Source organism: Watersipora subatra, chromosome 3 (assembly GCF_963576615.1).
Source record: "Watersipora subatra chromosome 3, tzWatSuba1.1, whole genome shotgun sequence".
Classification (NCBI taxonomy): Eukaryota; Metazoa; Bryozoa; class Gymnolaemata; order Cheilostomatida; family Watersiporidae; genus Watersipora; species Watersipora subatra.
Window position 1 is genome coordinate 70,006,299 of NC_088710.1, and position 20,553 is coordinate 70,026,851.

Here is a 20,553-nt window from a genome sequence, read left to right on the forward strand (position 1 = left end):
AGAAGTAATTCTGTGCCATATCTGTGCCCTTCTTAACACCACCAATCGTTCTTATGTGACTCATCTCCTGATCATAAGTCAGTAACCACTGAAATATGGCTGTTCCCTGAAAACATTTAATAGCTTTGTTAAATGAGCCAAACAGAGCACATCTTACTCTCTTTTCTTACGCCAAAGTGTTTATCTTCATCTCTCATAAAAAACTGTGACTTCCACACAACTACAGCTTCCAGTACTAGAGCTCTCTGAGCATGTAGACAGAAGTCTGACACTGTACAAATAATTTAACTACCCTATAAGGATTCCATGACTTAAAATGTTCTGAAAGAATTAGTGGTGAGAAGTCAGCTCTTATGAGTATCCCATAGCAGTGCATAGTTTGGTTTAATCACAACGGTATCAATGAAATATAATAATGCATGAATTATTGAAAGTTTCAACATAAATTTAAAGTGTCTACCATTAACCTTAACAGCAAATGGTTACTTGCCTACATATCTACATGTATAACAGTAATGAGAGAACAACTCTTAATATTATTGTTGATGCTTAGTCACCACCGGCAATATGATCTGTTAGCCGGAATCATTAATGCGTGATGAATGCACTTACCACTCATAAGATTGCCAGCATTTTCATACAAAAGTTTTAGCTGGTGCCTTTAATAGGTAATTATAAGTGTATGTAAGCAGATTACATCATGCTACATATCATTACAGCTCTAAGGCTATGACCTTTCAGACAAATGCATCGAAACAGCATTTTGTGGAATCAAGATAAAGTTGAGCAGTTTCATTTGAAGAGACATATTGTGCACTGTCAGTGTTGTATCAGCTAATTCAGTGATTATTCAGCACTTGAGGAAGTGTGACGATGTTCATGTGCCGATGTTGAATTTAGGCATTTGCAGCCAACTTCAGTGTCTCCGGTCAAATCACTCATCCATTGATAGCTGTAGCTGTGATTCTCACACTATACTACTAAGGTCATGCAGACCTTTCGCAAAAGCTGGCTCACGAGTAAAAACAGTTTTTTATTATCTTCTATACCTTTTTCTCAGTAGATATACTACATATTATTTCTCAAATATAGTTCCAACAAGCCAGCAGAGATGCCTCTTTGCGACCATCTACAGACCAGACCCCCTGTCACATGCCCTTAAGGCAAATTGTTGCCATTTTTATCATTGAAAGATTTCGACTGTAAGAATAATAAGCAGTTACATTGATACTTTATATCATACAATGAACCGATAAACTATGACTGGTATCACTATAGCGTAATGTCGACCGGTGCATAAATTCTGAATATCTCCAAATCATGACTCATTCTTTTTATCATCGTATTAACAAAAGAATAAACTCTTATTGACGATTGATGTTTTTATTACTCTTTTCTACAAGAAACTGAAGAGAAAGAAGGTGTTATGATTTGGCAGTCACTCAACTCTGGCCACTTCTGGTCGCCACTTAAAATAGCCTGCAGAGTCGAACGCATCATGTTAATTTCCTTACTAGCGCATCGTAAGGTATTTCAATGCTCACTTCCAACTACCTGCCATTTTAGAACTCGGTACACGTATGTCTGTTTCTCGGTATTTTGCCAGAGATTTGCATGTAACTGGCTTCCTAGTTTAACCTTTTGAGACAGAAATCTAGCTGGTGTTTATGTAGCTCCCAATCATAATATGTTTTGACGAAATGTGGTATATATTTTATAACTTTTACTACAGTAAAATGGAATGTATTGATTGCAGTGTTAAATATATTGGTTGTACCTAGCAGAAATGATAAAAAAAGAGTTGGGTTGGAGGAAGTGATCTCGGGGATAATGACTAGAAGCTCTGAGGATAGAGGCACTCCTTCTGGATACAAAAAGGCTTGCAAATACCATTCACTTTAACTTTCTGTTAAATACATTTATAATAAATACATTGCAAGTGTGTCCACACTATTGTATGTACAGGCAACTCCTGAGACAAGTGTGTAAAAAAATCAAGAGTTGTGTGCCCTGCATGCCGAAGTGGCTAGAAAGTCATTAGCAAGTTATGGCATGTACAAAAAAGAGTTCTACTGGAACAGTAAACTTGTACAGCACAAAATGAGATGAGTATCCAAAAAGGTTGAATTCAGGTAAAAACGGTTCAAGAGGAGGTAATACCGCTGACAAAGTCTGCTTCGTCTATTTCATCATCACATGCTCCACCTAAAATTCACCAGATATGTGAGGAACTGGGGCTAACATCATATCATTGGGTTACGTGTAACCATTAACATGATTATGGTAACCAGATAAACCCATAGCGGTTTAGCAAATTTAGAAAACAATATGGTGAGCTTGTCACAAATATATTGCGAACAATTGCAAAGCACTACCTACATAGCGCAAAATTGATAATTGCTCTCTCTTGCATTTATATTCTAGATACAATGAGAACACGAGCAGGTAACTCCTATCATTTTCTGATGTAGTTCATCGAGCTTATGTTATCACTTGTAATTATTCTATTAATCGTTATTTGGGCGATTACCTATTGACATATAGATGTCAATTTACCATCCATTATTATAGTAGATAGCAATAGAGATGTCAATTTACTACCTATTGATAAGGCGAATATCAGCGCAAATGCCAATTTACCTGATTAGACTGAACAAGGCAAATGATTCGTTTGGCAATCGCATCCGACCAATAACTGTTGCAAAAGTCATATCATAATAGGTAGGGAACACTGAGACCACTTACTATTTGATGGTTGCTCCCTTGTACTGATTGCATCCAAGAACATGTCAAAATCATTCTCTCCTCCGGCTCTACAGCACCCAATGATTAGTCATGGAAACTGCTGACAGAGTTAGTGCAGAAAGAACTCAAACAACTCATAACGGTGTGCATACTCACACATTCCACTCCGAGTTGCCGTCATCCGCAGACCAGGGCACATCAGAGTCTGGATTGGATGATTTGCTAGAAGCTCCTGTACCCACCCTACTCTGCTGAGAACGTCTCAGTTTTAACAATTCTTCCTCCTCACGCTTCAGTTTCTCTTCCTGTTCGGCCAACTGTACAGAGAGCATGATCAGTAATTCTAGCCCTAATTCACTAAGCAAAAACATGAAAGGGTGGCAAGGAAAAGTCAAGACACGTTTATGTCAAGGTCGTACCTGCTTGTCAATTTGTTCATCAAATGTCTTTTGAGAGCTGATTATGGCTGCGTAGTTTTTAGACCTGAGCAGCAGCTTCTCATTTTCTGTTATTGCTGCTGCCGAGGGGCTAAAGAGAGAATATAGCTATGGCTAGAATACACTGTGGCAGCTGAGATGAACTATGACCCCGGCAGCGCTGACAACACAAAGGCAGTGAATTTCCTGCTAAATTTTCCTGACTAGTGAATACAACGTGCCTTAAACTGAAATGTTTACCAGTTTGCTTTTTCTTTTGCTCATGATTTCAGACTACTAAAACATAGAGATAAGCAAAACATAGAGATAACCAAAACATAGAGATAACTGAAGACAGACTTCTTCGAACTAGTTAGGAAAGATAATCAACCTCTTCAAAAGGTATAGAGAATTGATCAAACTCAATTGAACTCTAACAATTGAACTGTTCAATGATTTAAACTCTTCATGCGCAGGTAGAAAAAGCTCAGCTGTAAAGAACAAAGTGAGTGTTGTGTATGTCTATAATTAACTATAACTTAGGACTGAACTGCTTAATTAATAAATCAGACTGATAGGATAACTCCACAGTATATGAACCAGATACTTTGATAGTAGAATCCGGTAAAGACATGGTGAGCTTAGGAACATTTGCTTCTAGACAATCTGTTTGACCAGTGTAAAATTGATCATATCTTACCATGGTAACTAGTACATGTATTTGAAGAGAACACTAGATAAACTAGTACATATCTTACCATGGTAACTAGTACATGTATCTGAAGAGGACACTAGATAAACTAGTACATATCTTACCATGGTAACTAGTACATGTATCTGAAGAGAACACTAGATAAACTAGTACATATCTTACCATGGTAACTAGTACATGTATCTGAAGGAGACACTAGGTAAACTAGTACATATCTTACCTTGGTAACTAGTACATGTATCTGAAGGGGACACTAGATAAACTAGTACATATCTTACCATGGTAACTAGTACATGTATCTGAAGAGAACACTAGATAAACTAGTACATATCTTACCATGGTAACTAGTACATGTATCTGAAGAGAACACTAGATAAACTAGTACATATCTTACCATGGTAACTAGTACATGTATCTGAAGAGAACACTAGATAAACTAGTACATATCTTACCATGGTAACTAGTACAAGTATCTGAAGGGGACACTAGATAAACTAGTACATATCTTACCATGGTAACAAGTACATGTATCTGAAGAGGACACTAGATAAACTAGTACATATCTTACCATGGTAACTAGTACATGTATCTGAAGAGAACACTAGATAAACTAGTACATATCTTACCATGGTAACTAGTACATGTATCTGAAGGAGACACTAGGTAAACTAGTACATATCTTACCATGGTAACTAGTACACGTATCTGAAGGGGACACTAGATAAACTAGTACATATCTTACCATGGTAACAAGTACATGTATCTGAAGAGAACACTAGATAAACTAGTACATATCTTACCATGGTAACTAGTACATGTATCTGAAGGAGACACTAGATAAACTAGTACATATCTTCCCATGGTAACTAGTACATTTATCTGAAGAGAACACTAGATAAACTAGCACATATCTTACCATGGTAACTAGTACATGTATCTGAAGAGGACACTAGATAAACTAGTACATATCTTACCATGGTAACAAGTACATGTATCTGAAGAGGACACTAGATAAACTAGTACATACCTTACCATGGTAACTAGTACATGTATCTGAAGAGGACACTAGATAAACTAGTACATATCTTACCATGGTAACTAGTACATGTATCTGAAAAGAACACTAGATAAACTAGTACATATCTTACCATGGTAACTAGTACATGTATCTGAAGAGGACACTAGATAAACTAGTACATATCTTACCATGGTAACTAGTACATGTATCTGAAGAGGACACTAGATAAACTAGTACATATCTTACCATGGTAACTAGTACATGTATCTGAAGAGGACACTAGATAAACTAGTACATATCTTACCATGGTAACTAGTACATGTATCTGAAGAGGACACTAGATAAACTAGTACATATCTTACCATGGTAACTAATACATGTATCTGAAGAGGACACTAGATAAACTAGCACATATCTTACCATGGTAACTAGTACATGTATCTGAAGAGGACACTAGATAAACTAGTACATATCTTACCATGGTAACAAGTACATGTATCTGAAGAGGATACTAGATAAACTAGTACATACCTTACCATGGTAACTAGTACATGTATCTGAAGAGGACACTAGATAAACTAGTACATATCTTACCATGGTAACTAGTACATGTATTTGAAGAGGACACTAGATAAACTAGTACATACCTTACCATGGTAACTAGTACATGTATCTGAAGAGGACACTAGATAAACTAGTACATATCTTACCATGGTAACTAGTACGTGTATCTGAAGAGGACACTAGATAAACTAGTACATATCTAACCATGGTAACTAGTACATGTATCTGAAAAGAACACTAGATAAACTAGTACATATCTTACCATGGTAACTAGTACATGTATCTGAAGAGGACACTAGATAAACTAGTACATATCTTACCATGGTAACTAGTACATGTATCTGAAGAGGACACTAGATAAACTAGTACATATCTTACCATGGTAACAAGTACATGTATCTGAAGAGAACACTAGATAAACTAGTACATATCTTACCATGGTAACAAGTACATGTATCTGAAGAGGACACTAGATAAACTAGTACATATCTTACCATGGTAACTAATACATGTATCTGAAGAGGACACTAGATAAACTAGTACATATCTTACCATGGTAACAAGTACATGTATCTGAAGAGGACACTAGATAAACTAGTACATATCTTACCATGGTAACTAGTACATGTATCTGAAGAGAACACTAGATAAACTAGTACATATCTTACCATGGTAACAAGTACATGTATCTGAAGAGGACACTAGATAAACTAGTACATATCTTACCATGGTAACTAGTACATGTATCTGAAGAGAACACTAGATAAACTAGTACATATCTTACCATGGTAACTAGTACATGTGTCTGAAGAGAACACTAAATAAACTAGTACATATCTTAGCATGGTAACTAGTACATGTATCTGAAGAGGACACTAGATAAACTAGTACATATCTTACCATGGTAACAAGTACATGTATCTGAAGAGGATACTAGATAAACTAGTACATACCTTACCATGGTAACTAGTACATGTATCTGAAGAGGACACTAGATAAACTAGTACATATCTTACCATGGTAACAAGTACATGTATCTGAAGAGGACACTAGATAAACTAGTACATATCTTACCATGGTAACTAGTACATGTATCTGAAGAGAACACTAGATAAACTAGTACATATCTTACCATGGTAACTAGTACATGTATCTGAAGAGAACACTAGATAAACTAGTACATATCTTACCATGGTAACTAGTACATGTATCTGAAGAGGACACTAGATAAACTAGTACATATCTTACCATGGTAACTAGTACATGTATCTGAAGAGGACACTAGATAAACTAGTACATATCTTACCATGGTAACTAGTACATGTATCTGAAGAGGACACTAGATAAACTAGTACATATCTTACCATGGTAACTAGTACATGTATCTGAAGAGGACACTAGATAAACTAGTACATATCTTACCATGGTAACTAGTACATGTATCTGAAGAGGACACTAGATAAACTAGTACATATCTTACCATGGTAACTAATACATGTATCTGAAGAGGACACTAGATAAACTAGTACATATCTTACCATGGTAACTAGTACATGTATCTGAAGAGGACACTAGATAAACTAGTACATATCTTACCATGGTAACAAGTACATGTATCTGAAGAGGACACTAGATAAACTAGTACATATCTTACCATGGTAACTAGTACATGTATCTGAAGAGAACACTAGATAAACTAGTACATATCTTACCATGGTAACTAGTACATGTGTCTGAAGAGAACACTAGATAAACTAGTACATATCTTAGCATGGTAACTAGTACATGTATCTGAAGAGGACACTAGATAAACTAGTACATATCTTACCATGGTAACTAGTACATGTATCTGAAGAGGACACTAGATAAACTAGTACATATCTTACCATGGTAACTAGTACATGTATCTGAAGAGGACACTAGATAAACTAGTACATATCTTACCATGGTAACTAATACATGTATCTGAAGAGGACACTAGATAAACTAGTACATATCTTACCATGGTAACTAGTACATGTATCTGAAGAGGACACTAGATAAACTAGTACATATCTTACCATGGTAACAAGTACATGTATCTGAAGAGGACACTAGATAAACTAGTACATACCTTACCATGGTAACTAGTACATGTATCTGAAGAGGACACTAGATAAACTAGTACATATCTTACCATGGTAACTAGTACATGTATCTGAAGGGAACACTATATAAACTAGTACATATCTTACCATGGTAACAAGTACATGTATCTGAAGAGGTCACTAGATAAACTAGTACATATCTCACCATGATAACTAGTACATGTTTCTGAAGGGAACACTAGATAAACTAGTACATATCTCACCATGATAACTAGTACATGTTTCTGAAGGAAACACTAGATAAACTAGTACATATCTTACCATGGTAACTAGTACATGTATCTGAAGGGGACACTAGATAAACTAGTACATATCTTACCATGGTAACTAGTACATGTATCTGAAGAGGACACTAGATAAACTAGTACATATCTTACCATGGTAACTAGTACATGTATCTGAAGGGGACACTAGATAAACTAGTACATATCTAAAGAGAGAGAGCTTTTTATCTAACCCAATGTTTAGCAATACATTCCATATTATGCTGCAGACAGACTAGTTGCTCTACTCCCCAATTTCCAAATAATAACAACTGATGAACAGAAGAGGAAAAAGCAAGAACATGAGACTAACCTGGCTGTAGAACTCATCAGTCCATCCTACAACATACATTGTAAATATGGACAAGTTAGAGACAGCGTCAAAAGATGGTGTGACTATTTAATCAGCATACTTGACTTGTTAATCTGTCTTACAGAGAGATGGAAGAAAGGGTGTAAAGAAGGGGTGTAAAAGGGGATGTAAGAGGAAGTGTATGAGGAATGTGAAGAGTATAAGGGAATGCCAAAAGGGGTTTAAGAAGGGGTGCAAGATGGGGTTTATGAGAAGCGTAAAAAGGGATGTAAAAGAGGAGTGCGTGAAGAATGTTGAGAGTGGGTGGAAAAGGAGATGAGAAAAGGGATGTAAGAGCTGGTATAAAAGGGACGTAATAGGGTTGAAAGAGAGAAGGTAAGAGGGGGATGTAAGATGAGACACGCCCTCACCAGTATTGTTGATAGAGGTATCTGATTACAGATTGAGAAGAAGCGTTAATAAGGTGAAGCGTCTACTTACCCCGTCATCATCATCAAACAGATCTTCTGCCTAAAAACGAATGAGACTGATATTGTATACCAGTTACAGAGTTTATTATATTTCAACAGAATTATGGCAACTAAGCAAATCTGAAATCTAAAGAGTTTTGTGTCATCTCAAAGCTAAGCCAGAGGCTGGTGGCAAAATATTAAGATTACTATACCGTTGTGAGATGATTCCAATATTACATCTTTGCTATTACAGAAATGAGTACGTCACTGCATTAATACCAAATGAGTGAAGTAAAGATACACACCTCATGCACTGGACCAGCCCCGCTGTCGAGTGATGTGTATTGCCGCAGCACCCGCCTGTAGTTAAGCCAATAGGAAAATATCATTTGTTACAGAATGAACAACAGAATGCTCAAGGAAGAGCAAGCCAGAGACACTCGATACGTATAGTTTAACCTTGTAAACAGCCTACCTCCTCCTATATTGTATTTATCACTGACACTGCCAAAACTATACAATGTTTTTTAATAGCTGATACTGGCCCAAAAATATCCTGACTGGGCTCTCTCAGTGCAACAGGACTTCAAAATCAACTAGCTTATCTAACTCGTGTTCCACATTATACATCAACTTTCACAAACTACTACCCACTCACCTCTTGTAGAAGGCTTTCACACACCAACAGTTTCCCATACTGAAAACAGGAATAACCTACAACAATAATTATACATACATAGTCATATGAACAAATTGTAACTATGGCTAACTATATGAACAAATTGTAACTGTTACCACAAATGTTGGGAGTTGTAATTAGCAATAGCAATCTGGTAAGAAAACGATAATTTAGCATAACCTGTTATGTTATTAATAGAATTTGACAGTAGTTAGAAACTGAGGTTAAAGGCAAGATGTAGGCATTTTTAAAGAACTCATTAGGTTTAGCATACAGCGCAGCATTTACATTGTTTGCTCTTAACAAGACTGGAAAGGTAAGACAAGTTTGTGTATAAACAAAATTTAACAAAGAATGTTAAACAAAGGACAAACTAAACAACAAGAACACTACAAAAAGCTTTGGCAACCATTTTTGGCTTTCAACAGTGATGACACTTAACTTGAAAAATGTCTGTTATTTTCTCAGTTTAAAACAATTCCAACACCATATTAGCCGTGTTGATTATGTTGATTCTTTGCAGCTATTGCTACTTCAATGGTACTTCATTCAGCTCTGTTATAGCTATAGAAAGAGTCCTTCATGCACTAAATATTACATGAGGAATTAAATCTTTTGTTAACAACAGGAAGACTGAGCGGAAAAATAGCTATGATTATAGAAATATTAACTATACAATATAGTTAATATAGTATAGTTAATATAGTTAGTATAGTGAATAGGTCTATGGATAGGATATACATTGTTATTATAGGTCTATGGGTAAGATATATACATTGTTATTATAGGTCTATGGGTAGGATATACATTGTTATTATAGGTCTATGGGTAGGATATACATTGTTATTATAGGTCTATGGGTAAGATATATACATTGTTATTATAGGTCTATGGGTAAGATATATACATTGTTATTTAGCAAGAAACAATGACAAATTCGTCTTTGATTATGAAATACATTCTAATGAGCTCATTCTATGTACATGTGCATTAGACATACTTTGGATCTATAACCTGATCACAAATATAACATTCTACGATATAATAAAAAGGATATTATAAAACGGTCCTCTCCTTGTTTTCAGTTTTGCTAGCAGGCCACAATGTGTGCAAGTGGTTGGTTCACCTTTTTGACTTAAAATACTTTTAAATGTATAAAAATCCACAGAAAAGCCCAATGTAATTTTCCTTGAGCTCCAATGTGTTCGCTTGAGATCGGTATAAGAGATCTACTAAGTTGCAATCAAGATCGTATACCACTTCTTCATCAGTATTTTCACAGCCGGGTAATAGCATAAGACAACAATAAGAATGAAACAATATTGCATTTCAAAATTAAAACTAAAACTTTATAATGTAAGTAGCTTATAAAAGCAGTTAAGTTTACCAAAGTGCAAGCAAGAAAAATCAGATACAGTTGAAAACATTCTATATGGAATAAACCAGTTGACAGTTGCAGAGTAGCATGGGTAAGCTACAATAAAACTACAGTTAGAGCAAAAACAGCTAAGAGAGAGGCAAGCCTTATACCTAAGTATCATGCTTAACGTTTAGAGTAAAATGAGAATAAACATGCTTCGAAATGATCAGTGGGTGTCAAAACCGAAAAATACACAAGCCATTAAGGCTGATGGAGACTCCTATGTAGAGTGTTGTCTAAGCTTACCCAATTATAGTTAACCAAACAGAAACAAACAAAATAAAAGGATGAACCTGGGAAGCTTGGAATATGAGTAGATTAAGACGTAGGTATCACTCAATAAGCTATATAAACCAGGCAGCGCTTGAGTAGCTAGAAAACATAAACATGTAAAAAAGAAATATACATCATTTAGTTAACATAACTACACTTAGATATAAACAAGCCAACGATAAACGAAAGCAAATAAAAAAGATATAGAAAGAATATCCAAAAATTGTTTTCAAAGCTCAGTAAAGACGTTAACAAACAGCGAGCCAAAAAGAGTGACAAAATAGCAATACCTAGGCTATGTTTAACATCCAATATAATTTACAGCTCTAATATAATATTGCATTTCCTTTTGTATCGAAATCCAGCATTTTAGCTCCCAGTGAAGCATTAGTAGCTTATTTGCTAAAAACTATGATAAAATAACATTATAATCTAAAGAAGCACTGCTTTTGTGTATTAAAGCACAATCAGATCATAAATGTATATCTTTGCAAAAATATTCGTATGAGACACACTCTTGAAAGCTTGTTCCTTAAAATGTTTTATCCAGTACACCTCTAAATACCCTTACCACTTAGCTGTCAACGAAGGCTTTCTATGGGGGATGTTAATCATAGTCACAAATAGTAAATCCGACATTGGTTGGCATAAGCCATAGGCCCAAAGCTGGTTTTGAGTTTAATACACCCAGGCTATAGTAGCGATTGCAGGCGCTTACCGATTTAATGAACAGTCACGTGGGTGCGGTAGGAGGCTCATTGGCGGCCAACGCACATCAAGTTGCACCGTTTTGCAAAGGACGCGAATAGGAAGATTTTGTAATCAGACTACATATTGTCATCATATACTAGCACATAGTGCATTGACTCAAAATTGACATTTGTTGACTTTAAACGAACAATTATGAAGCTACTTTCGTAATTCTTTGGCATCAAAAGATGGTGTAGGTTGCAGATCTTTACACAAAACATCCAGAGCAGCAAAGTATTTTAGCACAATTATAAGCATATTTTGCTGTGTAACTTTTTCATCCCAGTATGCTCCGACGTCAGGGTACAATGGGACATGTAGCGGGGGCTGATCCGTACTATATAAACAAAATCACATGCAAAACGTACTAATACTCATTTATATTTAGCTGATTAAGATATAGTTTACAGATTACCTCGTATTACCTCTAATTTAATAGCTGGATTTTTCTTGGAGACTCCAAGAAAAGATAAAAGAATAAGCGAACTCCTATACTATTAGAAAAGACCCACTTTTTTCCAATTTTCACTCCTATTTTTGCATAACAGACTTTTTTTCTGTAAGAGCAGTTATGCAAGGTGGTGAATATGTGGGTACATCCAAAATGCCAAAGATCTGTAGGCGCTAGGGTTGGCTTGATATATATCGCTTGATATACATGTATATCGTCGATATATATCAAGCGATAAATATTATATTTTCGGGTCTCCATTTTATCATTCCGTCTTCACCTTAACAACTACTGCTAACAGTCTAAAAATGCTCAATAACACCAAAAATCATCAAATACTTACATAGGGGCCTATTAGGCTTACCCAACACAGACAAACAAAGACCGCCAGACCAAGGAGGTGACATTGGCTAGACCAATTAATTAGTGTTTGAGTTGAGAAGAGTTTTTCAAATCTAAATTGTATTCCTTCATCCCAGTACTATCTCCCTAACCTGATTATCTCATCTCGTGTTAAACTGTTATATTTTATTGCCTTATTGGAAGACCAGCCTGCTGAAAACCCTTTGAACTTCCTAATCCATGATTTTGAATTGAACAATCTGACACCGAGAAACAATTGTAAGCACATTACACTGAGATGACAGAGTAATTCATCTCATCATTTTTTGTAAAAATCTTTCAATGAATAGCTTCAAAGGATTCTGGCTCAGTATAAAATCTATAAATATGATGATATAACTCTGACTGCTAGTGTTGAGCGTGTGTTTTCATCATGTGGACTGGTTCAAAGCAAGTTGAGAAATCGTCTTGGTGTGGTGAAGGCTGGCAAGCTGGTGTTTGTTTACAAATACCTAAACTAAACAAGAGTAGGACATTAGAACGTGCTTGGACTATCATAGTGTGTATTTACTATTTGCACTATTTTGTTTGCACTTTGCATTCATGTCATGATTTCCAATCCAATGTTTGACGAACATTTTCATATTTATAAATATTATTATTATACTAGAAATTTCCCTGTCATACAGCCCACAACCAAAGTGATATTGGAAAAAAGAAAGGGTACTGATGGTTGAAAAATGCAATATTAGCAGTCAAATGGCACTGCAGTGCAATAGGATAACTGCATTGATAGCTGTAATGTACTGGGTGTTATTATGTACAACAAACAGCAATAATGAAAGGAAAAGATTATATGTTTATATCTCTCCCCTGCAATAGGAGAAATGCAATATTAGAAGTAAAATGCACTGATATTATTAGAATAACCAATATTATTAATATAGTACTACAGTAATAATAGAAAACCAATGCACAATTTTGTTTACATTTCAAAACGTCATAGCTAACAATACCAAGAAGTTGTGATATTTATATAGATTTTTAGAAAATCTATTTAAATATAAAATGTTTTGTTAAATAGTTTTTTAGAAAATCTATTTAACAAAACTTTAGAAAAAATAATAACAGTAGCATATTGCCCAACATCAGTCACTATATATTGTGATCTTGTAAATTCGAATGCTTATTCTTATTATTAAATCTTATAAAATCGAATAATCATTCTTGTAATTAAATATTGTAATAATCTCATAAGAATCGTTAAAAAATATCATCGTCGTTTCCTTTACTTTCACTGCTTTGGACATCAGTTGGAATACCAAAGTACTCATTGTAAGTGTCCAAAATGTCAGTTACTTTGAAATCGGCAAAAAAGAAACTATTGCTTTTCAGTACTTCTACGTTAATTACAGAAAACTTCGGCAATTCAACAATGCTATAGACATGCATGTTTGTTTTCGTGAAATGCGCACGACTTAATGGTTCTATTCTCTGACGATTGGCTTTTTGTTTGCCGGTCTTAATTTTAATAAAAATAAGGCTTGTCAAGTCTTAATAACGATTTCAGGCCGAATTAATCTGTCTATTTATGTATAATCCGATCAGATGGGTAAGGTTTAGGGAATTTTTTACAAAGAATAAAGACTTGGTAAGATATTCAAATAGGTTTATATGTGTTTTGTATCGTTATAATATTTAAACGTCTCCATTGAAAAATGGTTAAATTCGTTGATGAGATTTCGGCAAAAGGGTTTGCGACAGCCGTAGATGAATAATTGTTGTGAGTTGTGTACACATGCATTTATCATAAATCTACCAAACCATCGCTCCGCTCGTGTTTGGTCGTGGGACTAGGCCTACAATATATCAAGTGTTTGGTATTAAACATTGCTGACTGGTCCCATACAACCTATAAAATAAGTCAATCACAATGTAAACACCATACAAATTCAACCTAGCTTCAAATTTTTTTTCAAAAATATCCCTTGTTTCAAAAATATCATCAATATCAAAAATATCAATAAATATCATGATATATATCAGTGATATGATTATTTTAAAAATATCGATATTTTTGCCAACACTGGTAGGCGCATAGCCTCTTCTGTCTACACACCATGTTGTAGATCTCATGTTCCTGCAGCTTTTCAAATGGTATTAGACTCTCCGCTTCTGGATACTTGGGTACTAACAAAATATTATACTTTTAGGATATTTTGATAACTTATTGAATATCGCTTGGAAGTTATATGGCATCAAGTAAAAACAGCAGCCACAAAAGCTAATTACCTGCAAAACTTATCATGGTAGTGTTGGTAGTTATCATAAGCCACTCTCAATGGACCTCTCTTATAATTTCTTTTATCTCCTGAACTTCAGTAACACATTAGAGTCCAGTTTGCAAAACAGAATGCCACATATTGTGGTTTGTGCAGCACACATTCATTTCTTTCTTTCCCATTGCATTTCTTTCCCTTTTTTGCGTCAAAGTTTGGAGTTAATTTTACTGTAAAAATTTTCAGGATGAGTTAGAGGTGTTGGTCAGTTAACTTGGATCTGCGATGAGCTTTGTTGATGTTCATGATGCTGAACGCCTGCTCACAAACGTAGGTTGAGCCAAACAACACCAATATCTTTTGTGCCATTCTCTGCAGGTTTGGAAACATGGCTTCATTAAGTGAAGTGTAAAAGTGATCCGGTTTAGAAAAGTTCAAACTTCGAAGCAGAATTGCAGCTCCGGTGGCGCTGTTTCAGGGTCTTGTGATAATGGGCAGGAAACTAACTTAATTGACTTATCAATTGTTTCAAAATCTGAGAACCGACGGCAAAATTCTCTGTGCGAGTTTTCCGGTGTTTTGCAGTATTTCTTTGTGTCTAGTGGCCTCTTTTAGCTTGACGAGAGTGAAAAAACTTGCCATCGATTTGTTTAACATTTGTCTCGAGAATAAAACCAGCTTTGATTTGAACGCTTGCACGATTGTGTACATGTACACAAACTGATCTTTGCCCTGTAGTTTTACATTCAGCTCATTCATATGCGAAAATACGACTACAGATAAAGCAAAGTCACACAGCCAGCCCACGTCTTTCAGCTCGGGAACCTCTTCGGATTTCCCAATCAATTCAAAAAATTAGATGATATCCTCTTTGAGCTTCCATACTCCTTGAAGCACTTCCCCAAACTTAACCAGCGGACACGAGAATGGTAAAGTAAAGGTGCAAACACACTAGGCGATATTTAGCGTGATATCGCGCTGCGTGGCGCTAATCTGCACTAAAACTCGCTCAGCGAGCTCATGCAGAGCGATAACGCTAGACATTCTTTATCACAACGTTATCGCGCGCGAAATGCATTTCGATTGTTTGGTTTTTCTCAGAATGCAATTCAATGGCTGGTGATTTTTTCGTATCAATGTTCACCAACATACATCAACAACATTTTGCTATTTTGTTACGATTGAAACATCAAAATTAACACTGAATTGTTCATAGATTTAATGTGAGCACAACCAGTCCTGTATGACACAACACAACAAAAATTACAAAGAAACCCAGTTGAAAACTAACATTTGAGAGTTAATCGTTGGGCAGGTTGACCATTTTGAAAATGGTAAATATTTATATTAAAAACAAACAACTACTATTAAGTAAACTATATGTAAAAATCGTAAAATATTACTGTTAAAAATACAAAAATCTTTTTCTTGTCCTGTAGTGTACAATCCATGATTAGGCCTAATAACAAAAGTGGAAGTTGTTTACGTCGTTGTTTAGAAGGTGCCATATTGACTTAAGTTTATTAACAACTCCGAAGAAACTAATGGTGCAGAATTTTATTGGCAGTTTGTGAGCGTGCCCGCGTTATCGTTTGCTGGTGAATCGCTCAAGTTTGTTTAGGCACACGCCCGCGATATCTCCGCACTCCTCATCACACACGCGATAAAATCGCCTAGTGTGTTTGCACATCAATCCCTGGTGATTTGCATCAGTCTTTTCCAAAAACGTACTGAACTAACGATGATCAAGTCCTCTTGCGCGTATGAAGTTAACAAGTTTTACAACTGGATCCACGACATAATTAACCTGCAATGCAAACTTACACCGAGATTCCTGATGAATAATGCTATGAAGAAAAATAATATCCTGCCCAGGGTTTTGTTCTTTCACCTTATCCTGGATTATTTTTTAGCAATCCAACATTTTTTCCAGTTAAGTTTGGTGATCTGTCTGTGGTGACATTGGCAAGTTTACTCCATGGTAATTTTATTCTCTCAATGGCAGCAATATGTGTTCATATAAGTTTTTGCCTCACGTTTTCCCCTTCAGCGGCTCCATGCTCAAAACCAGGGTTGGCAAAAATATCGATATTTTTAAAAATATATCGCTGATATATATCATGATATTTATTGATATTTATGATATTTTTGAAAAAAATTTGAAGCTAGGTTGAACTTGTATGGTCTTTACATTGTGATTGATGTATTTTGTATGATGATTAGCCTGTCCCAGCTCTGCTTCGCTCAAACTTGGCCCAAATAGGATCTTGTTTACTCGTGAAGCTAGCAAGAGATACTGAAAGACTGAGTTATAGCATCATATTTATAGATTTTATACTGAGCCAGAATCCTTTGAAGCTATTCCAGAGCAGCAAAGCTGTTCAAATGTTTAAATGACTATGTATAAATAGTCATTTAAACATAGTTTCTTTCTTCGCTCTCAATGTACGTCACTTCCATCTTGACTTAATCGGTTGAGACAACGTGAAAAAAATATAATAGGCTAAACCAGATTCCAAGTTTGTAAATTAATTTTGTAAAACTAAATACAACAAGGATATATCGCTTTTGGGGTAATTCTGACTGTGTTCAAAAAAATTGCCTTGGTGCAATTGATTTTGAGAAATTTGCCTGACACCAATTATGCACATGTTGCAGAATCTGTAAGGGAACAATTGAAAAACTATGCTAACAGTGAGGAAGGTAGCTTGAGCTGGCAAGTGGATTATGTCAATAATTGTTGTTGAAAACTTAACTAAATAATAAAGTGACTTTAATAATAAGTAAATTTAGTTTATTAATTTATTTCAAATATATGATATTTCAAGATATCTAGGTGACATCTGGGTTAAATTCTTTCCTTCAACTTCCGCAGCATGGATACTAAAGCCATGCAAAAGAGCGTCTCCTCAACGGTCTCACTTTGTTTCTGTTCTTTGATTGCGGCAAGAATAGCCTAATGAATCTGGTAAAAAAATGAATTAACTGACATAGCATTTGGCAGCTTGGAAAAACCAACAAAATATGCTGTAAGCATTTAGCAGCTGGAGTTGTCCATAATTAGCCGTGTGACTTTTGTAAAGGTTTCCTAGCTATATGATGATTCAAAATATTCTGAATTTATAATTTTTTGACTACAACACTTAGTGTTTGAAGCATGCTTGAGCCTTGATAAGTTGGATTTAGACCAATTGTAAAATCATAGAAATGCCATGTGTAATTAGAGATTCAGAGAATTCTGCTTGATAGGAGGCATTGTGTTTGGTTTATTATTTCTGTGAATTGAGATGCCCTATAGTAAAATTACTGGAAATTTAGCATCAACTGGGCGTTCAAAGAGATAAGTCCACTTTTACTTTTGATTAAACAAAATTAATTCTCAAACTAATTCAATGAAAAACAGTTAGCCACGTGACATCTAAAAAATAGTCGTGTGACTTTTGTGATTATACATATAAAATATTGTGAAAAAAAGGCGCAACGCTTTGGTTATATTGAAAGATAATTGAAATAAAGGTGACAACACTAGTGCTACATTCACAATCAAAGATTTTCAACAATGTCATTATCAATAATGTGGCCTCTCTGTCTGCTGACTACTTTGAACTGGTGACGCTTGGTTTCCATTCCAGCGATGGTTGAGTACTTTACAGATTCGTTTCCACTAGCAATCACATGATGGATCTTCTGCAGGGCTGTTGTAGGTGAAGTGAGCAGACTGAATTTCATCCTGGTAGCTAGTCTGATAATTCTCTGAGAACTCAACTTGAATGATGCATTCATTCTCAGACAAACTGGCTCTTTTCTGGTCCAAGTACTGGTGATCTTTGTAGAAGCAGTAGTTGAGATAGGCTTTCCATTGCTTTTGAAGTGCAACCATTGCTTCTCCCGCTGTGCCATTCTGAATCGGTTTCAAACTTCTTCTCGCAGCTGTTGACCATCTGTACCATTTAAGTTGTGTCGCCTCTGAAAAGCTAGGGGTTTGGTAGACTTTTTCTCGTCTCTTGCATCCAACACATGAAGTGCCTTCAATCATCATACAAACGGGGTTCTCTCTGCTGCAGACACACAAGTCAACCAGCTCTCTTCCGGTGATTGGCAAGTCATTTCCTGTTCTTTTAGGAGCCTCAACCAGAAATTGGAAGTTTTCATGGATGACACAGACAGCGTGTCGCACCTCATTGAATAGCAGCACGTGTGTGGGTCTGAGAACTACAAACTTACTCCGACTGATAGCATCATTAGGGTTTTCAGCTCTGTACAGTTTGTATGTCTCACTGAAATTGTTGTACAGATGGCGTTTCTGGACCAGCTTACCATTGACCTTGATTGAATCCTTTTTTCCTGCTGCCATCCTACTGATGTCATCATTCTCATAGAAGTCATTGACTCTTTTGATAATATCATCACTCAGCCCTTTCCTTCCTCTTGAGGCCGAGTCACTTGTGCTTGGCTCATCTGGAACGTACTAATCAATGAGACGTTTAAGTACACGTGCTCATTTCCTGGGATTTCTTGGCAGAGCTGCTTCGGCTTTCCTCGATGCCTTTCCAGCAGACTGTGCAGAGCCAAAAGGAGAAGGGCCTACAATAAAAACAAATCCATGATAATATAAGAATACACTAAAGAACGGTCAGCAACACTCCAAAAAGTGTCCATGTGATATTACTAACTTAATACTTCACTTTCATGCTCTCTATTTATGCTGTAGCCATCACTACATACCTGGTGTTAGTTTTACGTTTTAGGTCCCTCTGCTTTTGCTTTCGTTCTTTGTTGCTAGCTCTTTGCTGCTTTATATACTGGCTCTGTCATATTGGCTTTTCTCTTCTGCCTTGAAATTCTTGATTGTTCTGCTTTCTTTCTTTTAAACTCTTTATACTTAACAGGATCTTTTTTTATTCGCTCCTTTTGAGCTCTCATTTTTTCAGCATTGGTCATGGGTCGACTGCATCTCATGATGAACAAGGTTATGCTGATTGTTAGCACATCCACTGTGTCCTTATGCAGTGGTGTAACGTTGTACACAACACATATCATCTCCTTTGATCATCAAATGGCCAGGCAAACCAATTGCGCTGGTTAGCCCGTCTGCCAGCAGTGTATTAGATTTTATATTCAGATCTTGAAAATCTATCAACATACATCTTTTATATCTTTTAATTGAATGAAAATCTCAAAAGGATTAGTACTGTTCGCTAACCAGACACATAATTAAATTGAATTATGAAGGCAACAAAACAACAACATGGGGGGGGGGTGTCCCGCCACCCAAAGCCCGAAATTCATTCTATGGAGTGTTCATGGTGAATGCTAAGATAACTTGAAATAAAAATACTGAGAGTTGAATAGTGTGAGTGCAAGAGTAACTTGTCAATGTTTTTGGTTAGCCGTGTAACAGTAAAGCTAATAGTTGTAAACATTTTTGATTGTTTTATTGCTTCCCTTTTATGTTTTACAGTGTAACTAGCAGAATGAAATAATATTCAGTGAACTGGCATTTTTAGTTCCCCCAATATTAGCAAATATAGTGTAACCACTAAAAATGCTTTTTGCGGGCGATTTGAGAACCCTTAACTTCAATTTTATGGTACAACTAAAGTATATCCTGCATAATGATGAGTTATATGTTTTCCGAGCTCTTAGATTGTTCTAAACAAAACAGACATGATCTGTATGTGCAGAGAACATTTTGAAAATTGAGTCCTTTTTGACTGTATTTATGGACA

At 35.8% G+C, this 20,553-nt stretch overlaps 1 protein-coding gene across 1 annotated transcript; it reads right to left on the bottom strand.

The window, feature by feature from the left end:
- Window positions 1–1,746: 1,746 nt before the first annotated feature.
- LOC137391339 (AP-1 complex-associated regulatory protein-like) lies at window positions 1,747–11,621 on the bottom strand. Its single transcript, XM_068077783.1, has 9 exons — window positions 11,574–11,621; window positions 9,289–9,344; window positions 8,936–8,990; window positions 8,659–8,688; window positions 8,179–8,204; window positions 3,165–3,273; window positions 2,902–3,062; window positions 2,746–2,813; window positions 1,747–2,205 (listed from the first exon to the last, which is right to left on the bottom strand). Exons 2-9 carry the CDS (start codon window positions 9,324–9,326, stop codon window positions 2,144–2,146), a joined length of 549 nt encoding a protein of 182 aa, XP_067933884.1. The 5' UTR covers window positions 9,327–9,344; window positions 11,574–11,621; the 3' UTR covers window positions 1,747–2,143.
- Window positions 11,622–20,553: the final 8,932 nt, after the last annotated feature.

Excerpts from the sequence above, each read along its gene's own strand:
- LOC137391339 (XM_068077783.1), bottom strand. The coding sequence starts at position 9,326 with ATGGGAAACTGTTGGTGTGTGAAAGCCTTCTACAAGAG. Across the intron at positions 3,274-8,178 it reads CTGATGAGTTCTACAGCCAG|CCCCTCGGCAGCAGCAATAA; the intron begins GTTAGTCTCATG and ends TTCTCTCTTTAG. Across the intron at positions 2,206-2,745 it reads AAGGGAGCAACCATCAAATA|GTGGAGCATGTGATGATGAA; the intron begins GTAAGTGGTCTC and ends GGTGAATTTTAG.